This window comes from Diabrotica virgifera, chromosome 6 (assembly GCF_917563875.1).
Source record: "Diabrotica virgifera virgifera chromosome 6, PGI_DIABVI_V3a".
In the NCBI taxonomy this organism is placed as follows: Eukaryota; Metazoa; Arthropoda; class Insecta; order Coleoptera; family Chrysomelidae; genus Diabrotica; species Diabrotica virgifera.
In genome coordinates, this window is record NC_065448.1 from 178,813,318 (window position 1) to 178,825,472 (window position 12,155).

At 33.5% G+C, this 12,155-nt stretch overlaps 1 protein-coding gene across 5 annotated transcripts in view; it reads right to left on the reverse strand.

Annotated features, from left to right (window-relative positions):
* The window catches only part of LOC126887050 (glutamic acid-rich protein), a 141,821-nt gene that overhangs the window by 71,188 nt on the left and 58,478 nt on the right, over positions 1 to 12,155 (reverse strand). For 3 of the 5 annotated variants that reach the window (XM_050654372.1, XM_050654368.1, XM_050654369.1), the window contains 2 exons: positions 5,437 to 5,569; positions 1,032 to 1,052 (listed from right to left, as the gene is read on the reverse strand). In XM_050654372.1, coding sequence (XP_050510329.1) covers positions 1,032 to 1,052; positions 5,437 to 5,569 — 154 coding nt within the window. The remainder of the gene's footprint in view (positions 1 to 1,031; positions 1,053 to 5,436; positions 5,570 to 12,155) is intronic. The other 2 variants (XM_050654370.1, XM_050654371.1) reach the window with 1 other exon arrangement.

A 12,155-nucleotide genomic window follows, 5' to 3' on the forward strand; every position in this document is an offset into this window, starting at 1 on the left:
TATATTTTTCTGCAGAATTGGTTTCCGTGCAGTTGTGAGTCTTTAGACGGCATCATCTTTTGCATCATATCCAAAAAATTTAAATCCCAAGGATAAATAATAATTGTATTTCCTTGGTCGTAGTTTTGTGCTTGAGAATAAAAATAAATATACCACCTAATGAAAAAAAAATAAACTGAAGACTAAAATTCGTAAAGATAGATAGATGAACAAAAAATGATAAATGATGGCAGTAAGCAACACTGAAAACACAAAAAGACAGGTTGAAAAAAAAAACAGTTCTACTTATAGTTAACTGTTACAGTATCTCTTTCTAAAGAGACTTATTCAACTTTTAGGGTTTATTGACTTCAAAACAAACAGCGTATTTATGTTTCTTTTGTATTTTCAGCAACTCGTTTAAAACATAAATGACTATTAATAAAAATACAAAGATATTACTACATTTTCATTTAATTGAAGATATTAACAATTAAAAAAATTGATTTAAAAATAGTTGAATGCGTTTTCCCAAAGTTGTATATTGTCATTTTAACCCTTAATTGATCCAATGATCAACTAAATTATATGAGGCCATTTGCATTGATTAACAACATTCGTTAAATGATATTTCTTTCAATATTGTATCAATATTCTACATAATTATAAGATTCTTGTTGTGTAAATTAATTTAATTAAAAAGTGAATATTTTTTGCCATGCTGTATAAATAATAGTTATGGTAATGTTTATATTACTGAAAAGAGAATCGAATAACCTTTCAAATGAGTTAGCACTCGACCCCCTATTCTCACATATACCCTTAACTGATACGTAAAGTGACGTATCAATTAAGGGTTGCTATTTTGACCAGCATCTTTGAAAATTTAATTCAGTGTTGCCACATTTAATGGTAATGATACTATCGAAAACAATGAAATGTGATTTACATGATAAATGTAAGTTTAAGTTGCCACAAGAGTGATATAAGTTGGCAGAAGGAAATATTCATGGAGATTAATAGCCGTGACTAGTTTAGTTATGATCACTTACTTGCATCACGCTCTTTCCATCCTACGAAAAAGCAGCACAAGGAATAATTTTTAAAATTAATTACATGTACAGCAGATTGTACAGAAAATGTAATAACATAGTGGATGCATGTCCACTTATAAATCCTAATCTACAACCTCCGCTAAAGATCCATACTCATAACCTCTATTTTGTATTCCAAGAATGTCCATTAAACTTGGCTATCGAGGTCGACAATTGAATGGTGGGCTACAACAATGTTTTAAGCGACATATTGGGTCAAAGTGAGGTTTTAATGCAATATTATTGTATATCCAAAGACCAATGGGAGCATCTTTCAATCTGGCTAAAAATATTTTGCCTTCCCTGAGTTTTTCGTACCGCAATGTTGGTATCCGTATGTTCATAAATGGCTTGTCAATGTGTTTTTTTCATCTCCTGCATAATCTCGATTCTGTCGCTTACAACATTGTTGTAGTCCACCATTCAATTAAATTATTTATATTGACCTAACTATTTTACATATTATGGATCATTTGAAAGCTAATCTAATCATTTTCAAAAATTCCTAGTTATAGTCCAATGCATAAAAAATTAAAGGCAACAATGATTGCACACTAAATTTAATTATCCAATCTAAGAATCACTACAAGAAAAGGAGGGCAGCTTTGGTCTATATAAAAAGGTTAAAGAAATTTCAAGTATATACAAGGAACACTACGAGACCCGCCTGAAAAATGATCAAGGAGACTACGTACATACCCGGGAAGAACTAGCTAAAATCTGGACAGATTATGCTTCGTCCGTCTTTGCAAACAATAGAATATGTCAACTACTAACCTACCCGCAGAAGCTTTGTCCGGCCCTCCCATTATTCGTGCCGAGGTGAAGTCATAGATATAATAACACATAGATCAGGCAATGTCCGAAAAATAGCGTAATGCGCAGAAGTTCAGTTCAGTTCAGTACAGGTCTATCTATCTCTCTCTAATGGCGCTTAGCTTTCTCTCTCTAGCATATGATGGCCGCTGCCTTTGTGTCTGTGTCGTTCCATTACTCCCACCTCTTGGTAGATACACTTTCACTCGTACGACAGACAAAGATAGCTAGACCATCGTACTTGATATTGGCGTTACACCCCGATGCATTGAGTGACATATCCCTAGCCTGGTCTATTGTTAATATGTCTATGGGTGAAGTACGCTATAAAAATAGCAAAACTGAGCAAGGCCCCTGGACCGGATGGCATTACTACGGAAGCCCTCAAACTATTGGGGGATGACATGTCAGTATATTCCAGGGTAACTAGCGCCCGAAAATGCTGAAATTATGCTGAAAAGTATTTTCAATGACACTGACTACTTGTTAAATATTCCATTTGTCATATATTTTTTTATACATTTACGAGCAAAAAAATCGGGCCACTCGATAAATTACGAGTATACGCGTTAGATCTCTCGAATTTCCTAAACCTGTTGTCCGATTTGAGTGATTTTTTTAATATGGTAATGTTATAGCCTTATTATTTAAGAAAATCGATGTAATAATATTGTTGCTAGACAGGTAAATGTCATTTTATACCGGGTGTAACAATCATACTGTGTTTTTTCCTTGAATATTTTAGCATATATAAAAAATTAAAATTAAAACTCGATTGTAGTCTTAGGCTTTATTAACATTTTCCTTTTTGATTCATTTGCTTATGTTGGATAATGAAAAAAGTTAGGTACGTTAACAAGTAGCCATGTTTTTCATCAATAAATCCTCATTTTCTGCTCAGTTTAATATACAAGCCTAAAGTAGGCTATGAGAAATTAACAATTTAATGGATGTCAAATTGTTAACAGTCAAAAAGTGTCTGGTTTGTCCGTATTTTTTTTTGTTGTGTGGTGGAAATGGAACGCGCTACAAGGAATTTGACCCGCGATGAGTGTGTTCAAGCAGTGATCTTACATAGCGAAGGACTTAGCTACCGTGCTATCGGCTCCTTATATTGGTAACAATTTTTTGCTAATGCACGTTAATGCAAAACCTCACGTTCACGAACTGTAACCAAATATTTACAACAGGTAAATCTTGTGATTTTGAATTAGCCATCGCATAATTCAGATCTTAACCGGATCGAACATTTGTGGGACATAATTGACAGAAGACTACGACAGCGTTTGCCACCTCCTAGAACCTTACAAGAGGTAGAAAGAGTACCTGTCGAGATTTGGAATGATATTGATCAAGACCAAAAAGCATACCTCATTTGTAATATAAAAGTAAAATATCTCTTTTATTCTCGAACATAAGCGAATGATTTAAAAAAAAACAAAATGTTAAGAAACCTAATTTTATATAGATATGCTAGAATATTCCACAGGGTGTTTCGAACTTTAAGGTAAAAACACAGTATGATTGTTACACCCGGTATAAAATGACATTTACCTGACTAGCAACAGTATTATTGCATCGATTTTCTTAAATAATAATAAGGCTATAACATACTAAAAAATCACTCAAATCGGACAACAGGTTTAGGAAATTCGAGACATCTAACGTGTATAATTCATGAGCGACCCCATTTTTTTGCTCGTAAGTGTATTATATTTATCATATATATAGTTTTGGTGATATTCGTATCAGTTAGTGTCCAATACGATGATCTTTGTGGTAGCTATGACAGCTGTCATACTAGTATGCAGTTATGCAGCTCTATATAACTGCATACTAGTATCTAAAATATATATGTTTATATTTCACGTACATTTTTTTCCGTGCTTAGATAACCGATTCGGTTATTACCAGTGGCGGTTCGTCAGAGGAGGCAACGGAGGCTTAGCCTCCCCATAATTTTTTTACACATTTTATGTCATATCTGGGACATATCCCAGATATGACATAATACATGTATGTATGTATTATGTCATATCTGGGACATAATATTTCCAGAATTATTGATGAAATGTCACTGTTTTGTTTATTTTGAATCACGAGAAACAACAAGCGCTCGTACTAATAGAAAGTGTAAATTATTGCACACTTTTGTAACTAACCCCAATATGCCCACCTGTATGCTGTGAGCAGCTCCTCATATCCCTACCAAGGGAGGTAGAAGCCAGACTCGACTCCGTTGTGTTCTAAGTTACGACAAACGTCTCGAAACCAGCGATATAGTTTCCTATGCGTACAATAATACTCGATAGAGAAACGTAATATTATATCGCTTCACGTCAAACTACCCAGAAATATATGCCAAGAGAGGCAAAACCAGAATTAAGCTCGCTTGTGGTTTTACTTATATTCTATAAGGAAGTTAATAGCCAGGGTATTTCTTGGTGTGATTTTATCATTTTATTTCTTTTAATTAGTGTTTGGTGAATTTTTGTATTTGATATATTTTTATTTGTGTTGTTTTTGGCTTGGTAAGGTTATTTTTACAATTTACGTACCGTTGTTTGTTTATATAAAATGTATATAAATGAATAATTTTAATACTTTAATATAAGTATATTATAATAAAGCTTATATTATTAAAACCTTAGAAAGACCACAGCCAAATTTAACTATTATTAAATCCTCAGGTAATCGTCAAAATCGTGCATTTAAGATTAACTGGTATAATAAATGGGACTGGTTAACCGGGTCTATTAAGAGGGAAAAAGTTTTTTGTGTAAATTAAAACTTTTTGCTAAACAAAATATAGTAACTGCTTTAGATACAGCTCAAAAAGAGGCCATAATTACTTACAATAATCAGGTTTTGGAGAATAGGATGAATTTAAAAAGGCTTATCGATATAACACTATATTTGGCTTCGCAAGAATTAGCTTTTCGCAGACACGATGAAAGTGGTGATTATTCCATTAATCGCAGCAATTACAAGGAACTTCTATCGTTGTGGAGTAATTATGACTCAAAATTCGAAAAATTTCGTTAATTTTAGATTTAATCCTGTTTTTATAAAGTTCCTTTAGTAACAATAATATTATTATTAGTTACAAAAGCTATTCTACATCTCAGTTATCAATGCAAGCATGCGGTAAGAGGGAGGGTCCCCGTAAGATGAAATGTAAATAAAAATGGTCAAAAACAAATGGAGCCTTAAATTACTTTTTTTGGTGCATTTTTTTGCTAGTGCAAATTTGTCTAGATTTTTTATAGTTAGAGCCTCCCCTATTGTAAAACTCACGAGCCGCCGCTGGTTATCACTTAGTAATCGAGTAGAGACTAGGGGGCCCCAATCGCCCCAGTGTGCCCAGTGAAGAAGAAGGGCTTGAATACAAGGGATGAGAACTTTACTACTTCTATAATATTATACAATCTAATCATTTGGATGCTCAAAATGCTATATTCTATTAGGAATTGAAATTTGCTTACAGTATAAAAAATTGGTAATGATTTTATGCACTGGACTATGATGTGTAAAGGTCTACACTTACCTAATTTGCTGGAAGAGCTTTCTTTGGATCTCGAACTCAAATGACCCCGGTCAGCTTCAAAAACTTCTCGCCTAAAGTGAGGATCGGGGTTTAACGGTGGATATAGAACTTCTGGTTGTTTCTTGAACACAATCTACAAAATATATTTTTAATATTACTTTATATAAAAACGTTTACCAAGGGTAAATATCACAGACATAAAACAATTACTTTGTAAAGGCAGATGATATAATATGAGATACATTAGCTTCATTTAAAAGCCTGCACAAACAATTTTACTTCATAATTGGTAAAGTGCACCGATGATATTCTTTTCCCAATCAGTCACAAGTATATTTACTAACAAAAGGATTTTGGTGGCAAGGCGTTTATCTCAGGTGAATTGTTTTAACAGATCTAATAGGGATGATTGAATACTTAACATTATTTAAGAATATATATTTACTGTATAGATAAGTCAGTGCTATGTTATATTAATTGAAATCTCTTATAAAAGTTGGACAGTATACAATTCACTGGCGAAGCGTCCTGTTACCATAGGTAACAGTTAAAAATCTTGCAAATAAATATTTTATGACGATGAATAATTCTATTTACCAATATTTTTACCAATAGAAATATATTATTATATTATGTGGTAATAGTACCTAACTCAGTAAATAGCCAACTACTCGTAGACACGAAAATATTGGCGATTTTATGTGACTCAGTTGCACTTTATTATACTCTGTTACCAGACTCATTTCTCGTTACAATGGTTATATACCCACGCTGGCGCTCGGGACCGGCTAGTGACTGAAAATTTTGAAGACGCGACGGTATAAGCGCGCTGTGTATCAGTAGCGCTGTTACCATATTTAAAATTGGTGACAGTACCTATAAAAAGTGTGCGTGCAGTTAACCATGGATGAGTGTCGCTTCTTAATCGATCAACTACTTGAAAAGTAATTCTCCTTGTATAATTTTGAAGAAAAAAATGAGATTAAAAATGAAAGACCTATTTTAAACAATTTAAAAAAGGAATCAACAAAAGTAGTTCGATATTTTAAATTTAGTTGGTACAGTGAAAATCCCTGGTTATATTATGGTTGCAAGAAAAATATACTGTATTGTTGGCCATGTCTTCTGGTTTCTACAGAAAAATGGGTGAACCAGGTTCACGATTTAAATAGTGTTAGATTTTTAAAAAGGAGACATGAAATTTCTCCGTTACCTACATGTAAGATGTATACCCAATTTGATTCAGTTTGGCAAAACAAAAATCAAAAGTTCTCTTAACCAAGCTTTTAAAGCAAATATTGCTAAACATAATGAGTTTGTTAAAAAAGTAGATAGGTATATCCTTAGCACACTTATAATAGATACTATATGTTTTTGGGCCAAACAAGAACTAGCGTTTCGTGGTCATTTTGAGTGCGACGACTCTGACAATCCAGGCAATTACAGGGAATTGTTAACATTAATTGCCAAAAAAGATCAAAAATTTTGTCAACATCTAGAAACATCTGTTTTTCGAGAGTTTCAAGTGATATACAAAATGATATTATTGAAGCTACACTCACCGGCACAAAATTCCGCAACCCAAAATTTTTGACTAAGTTTGACAATTTATAACTTTATTATTTGTGCTCCGATTTTCAAGATTCTTACACCAGTTTGTAGGTACGTGTATTCATATCGTTTGGTATTATTCCGGTAACAAAAAATTTTGCTTGCATGTCATTGTACATGGGTGAAAGGAAGCGTTGTATTTTCTCCTAATTTTAAAAAATTCTGTGGAAAAATGGAATAGCTGATTTTGTTTCATAGTCCTGTCATATTTTCCCGGAGGCATCACCAACATTTTGTTTTTTTAATTATCCGAATATCTTTTTTCTTGTAAGAGCTGTACCATTTTTTGTAAATAAAAACACTGATTGACTCATACAATTGAGGTTGGATTGATAAGATTAGAATGGCCCGCATGCAGCCCAGATCTCAATCATATTGAGCATTTATGGGATGAATAAAAAAAGCTATTTGCCGTCATCCTAGGCCTCCAGAAAATTTGGTACAGTTATGGCACTGGTAGAGGAATATCGGGCTATTCCCCAGGCAAGGAAAACACATCTTTATTAGATGCTAAACAGATTGCGAGCAGTCGTTGCTGCAAGAGGTGGACATAACCGCTATTGAATTGTTTTGTTTTGTTGTTAAATTTGTTTTGTTTTGTTAATTTCAGTGCGTTTGATATTTTTAATTAAATAAACCTTCAAAACAGTGTTTTTAATTACAGCTCTTACAAGAAAAGAGATATTCAGATAATTTAAAAAACAAGACCTTAGTGATACCTCCAGGATAATACAAAAGGAGTATGAAACAAAATCAGCCCTCCAATTTTTCCACAGAATTTTTTAAAGTTAGGAGAAAAAACAACGCTTACATTCACCCCCGTATAATGCCATCTAGGCAAAAATTTTTGTTACCGGAATAATAGCAATTGACATCAACACATGTACCTACAAACTCGTGCAAGAATCTTTAAAATCGAAGTAAAAATAATAAAGTTATAGATTGTCAAACTTAATCAAAAATTTTGGGTGGCGGAATTTTGTGTCGGTGAGTGTCTATATACATTTAGCCATATTATCTTCATTTTTTTAAATAAGATTTTTTGCATCTGGTTTTGGTAACACATCAGAAAAAGTCACGCGTCGCCACTGATACAATTGTTGCGATTTTTGAACTGTTCAAATACTTCGTTCACACCTTTATTTTTAAAAGATTCAAGAATATTAAACACAGCAATTATAGTGTAGGAAACAGAGATTGAACCTCGCAAAATGGACACAAGTACGGTTTTATTTTTTTTTTCTGGTATATCAAGGGGTGCTTATTATAAGACTAACTTTTTCTTAAAAAATTTCGCCCCGGAACCCCGCTGTTCATCCCTTTAAAGGGGGTAATTTGTGGTTTTTGCGAAACGTAGCTCTTCCTGTAAGTGAAGATTGAAAAAAATCTATGAAATAGATTTTTGAAAAAAATGTACTTAATAGTAAAATGAAGAGAACTATATTTCCTACTATTTATTTTCCGGCAGCATATGTCTATCACCTACCGTTAAGCGGGGGAGGCGCCCCAAAGTTGCTTTTAAAAAAAATTATTTTCCCCCTAACTGTAACGAAAATTAAGAAGAAACCCTGAGGAGAATAATCACACATAAGTGGCTGATTTTTTGGTATAGGTTTCATTTAATTACAGAGTGTTACATTTTAAAAAACCCCTTTTTGAACCCATCTGAACCGCCTATGCTAGAGTAAAAAAACTTTCAGCGATTAACCATATACTGGTGTTATTTACAAGTTTCTATAATGCACCCCCATTTTTTTCCGGAACTACCCAAAAAAAAGGAGAATTAATAAAGAAAGTGATTTTCTTAGAATCCTTCTCACAGCATGCCCTTTATTAAAATGCTTCATATACCATTTTGTGCACGTTCTTATTACCCATGCATGGACACCAAAAGCGATTTCTTAATGCAACCCCAGTAGCCAAAAAAACTAAATAAAGGGGGAGGGGTTGAAAAAAATTTTTTTTTTTTGCTTTTTGACCCATATGGACATATGCTCCATCAATAGGGGTTTTCATAAATATATATGATTATTGCAACATCCCTGTGGAAACTACCCCTATCCTTGAAAATAAACTGCAGAAACTACCCCTATCCCTTGAGAGCATGTTCTGACGATTTCCTCATTACCGATGCATTTTTTTAAAACAAAACTTATACAGAATTAAAGACCACTATTTTCTCTACAAATAAGGTCCTATGCATTTTTTTTTCGTATAAGCAATCGTTACGGCACAGTGGGGCCGAAGTTTCGGTTTTTTTTTTTTTCGTGATCTATTCATTTTATGGATAACATACTTATGGAAAATAAAAGAACACACTGTCTGCTACACATTATGACCTATGTATTTTTTGTTTTCTTTGCACCCTAAGGCCACAGTGGTGGCCCAAAATCAATTTTTGATTATTTTCTTTATTAATTCTCCTTTTTTTTTTGGTGGTTTCAGGAAAAATATGAGGGTGCATTATACAAATTTGTAAATAACACTAGTACATGGATAATCGCTGAAAGTTTTTTCATTCTAGCATAGGCGGTTCAGATGGTATAAAAAGGGATTTTTTAAAATGTAACACTCTGTAATTAAAAAATGGACAATTGTCCTTAAATGAAACGTATACCAAAAAATCAGCCAGTTATTTGTGATTAATTGCCGCAGGGCTTCTTCTTAATTTTCATTACAGTTAGGGAAAAATATTTTTTTAAAAACATCTTTTTCAAAAATTTGTCAACTTTGGGGCGCCACTCCCGCTAAACTGTGGGTGATAGACATATGCTGTCGGGAAATACACAGTATGAAATATAGTCCTCTTCATTTTACTATTAAGTAATTTTTTTGCAAAACGTACAGGAAGGGCTACGTTTCGCAAAAACCACAAATTACCCCCTTTAATGGGATGAAAAGGGGGGTTCCGGGGCGAAATTTTTTGAGAAAAAGTTAGTCTCATAATAAGCACCCCTTGATATACCAGAAAAAAAAATAAAACCGGACTTGTGTCGATTTTGCGAGGTTCTGTGATCAAAAAATAGGGAAAGAGTGGAAACGAAAGATATACAAGAGTGTATAAAAAAAGTATAGAGTATACTTTTCCTGTAAAGAAGATTCAGGAAAAGAAGACGGAGGTAGTTGAAATGAAAATGTTAGGGTGGATGTTGGGTAAGACTAGAAGGGACAGGATCAGGAACAACTTGATTAGGCAAAGAGCCGAGGTGACTACAGTCTCAAAAAAATGGTTTGGTCACGTTAGACGTAGAAATGAGGACAATGTGGGACGAAGGATAGAGCAGCTGGAAGTTGTACAGGAAAACCGGGAAGACGGAAGGACTGTGTGGCAGAGGACTTAGAGAGACGGGTTTAGATGAAGAAGACGGGATGGATAGAACTAAGTGACGAAAAAGTGTAAGGAACCCTGAAAAAGAAAAGCAGAGGAAGAACAGGAAGATGATATATCTTCAATTCAGTCATTAAAAAATGGCGATCATAAATTTTTATTATTAAAACCTCCAGTAAGAGAGGCTCCAGCTTGTACCATGGGCCATCCCATTTTTCTTTTGTTTTGCGCGCGAACTGTCTGTTTTTTTTTTATCTTAAGTTCTTCTAGAATCGTCGTCATTCTGTAGTTAATTGTTGAACGTGATTAGAAATCGTTTGCGGCTATCGTTAAAATATAGCGTTTTATTTCGTGAAAAATAACTATTTATAGACAATTTTCTTTTCTAATTTTTGTGTTAACAGATATCGTAAATTAAATCGCAAGGTGTGTATGCCTATACTAATAGGTAGTTAAACAACATAGTGAGAAATATAACAAAACCGTTTTATTAGGTTAAATTTATATTTGTTTACTTTTTGACCGAATCTTGTACCTTGGTCCGCTACCACGTCTTGTACGTTATGCCGTACAAAGCTAATGGGAAAAAAGGAAATACATTTTTATGTTGCACAAGTAACTGCTGTAAGTCACTATTTAACGGTCCAGTACCTGAAGAGAATTCTGAACAACAACAAATATTCTGGCCCAAGTCAACAATTTGACATTGACATTGAAGATGTTGTGCTCAAACTTAAACCACCAAGTCAGGCTGGGTTGTCTGAAAGGCAAAAAGGAGTACATGTGTTAGATTTTGAGAGGTTCAGTGTTGAATAACACAATTTGTTTGTATATATTTTTTAAGGTTTACGGGTGGTTCAACGTACAAGGCTACGTGGTTCAAAGTACAGTACCGGTTTGTACCTTGGACCAAACTAGCTCTAATAAATAAAATTCTAAAAAATGTGTTTGGTTTTGTTTTATTAAAATGACCTTTTAATATAGTATACTTATGGTGTGTAAACTGCAAGTTAGTCCAAAAACTTAAACATAATTGAGCTTTGAAAAAATCCGGTTCAACGTACAAGCCTCTCCTATATATACATACATCAAAAACACAATAATTATAATAATTAACGTATTCGCTCTGTGCGTGACCATGGTAGGGGTATCCTGAAACGATGCCAGCTTGAGTGGCTGCGAAATATGACAATATTGGAGGTATCTTTGTAATGTCATTGTCATTGCTTGTATACAAAATTTAGTATTTAATTATGCTAATGATAGCCAAAATAGTACCTAAGTGTAATTTCTATAGATCTCCAATAATGACAAATAAATTAGAGAAACGATTTAAACTAGGAGGAGTAAACTCAAAAGACAGATTCATAGCAAAAAATGTCACTATAAAAATAATCAGATTAATCTTCTTTTTTGGTTGACCATGTTGGCATTCGACGGTAATCCAGTAATCAGTATCGGGCAACTTATAAAACTAACAGCAATTCGCGAAAGAGTTCTAAAAACAACAATTTTTTTATAAAAACGCAGACTAAACATCCAAAAATTAAAAATAACACAAAAATCGTCGATAGAACTTAATTAACCTATAAATTTTAAATGTCAATAGTGTAAAAATTTCATAAATGTTAATAGTGTCAAAATTTCATAATTTAGTGGAGTAAACTTGCCTGCGGTTGGACCAATTACAAACAAGCATTACAGCGCGGTAAATTTGAATTACTCCTCCTAGTTTAAAAACAAGGATAGATTTTCCCTTTCTGTTCCGTTTAGGGTTGAA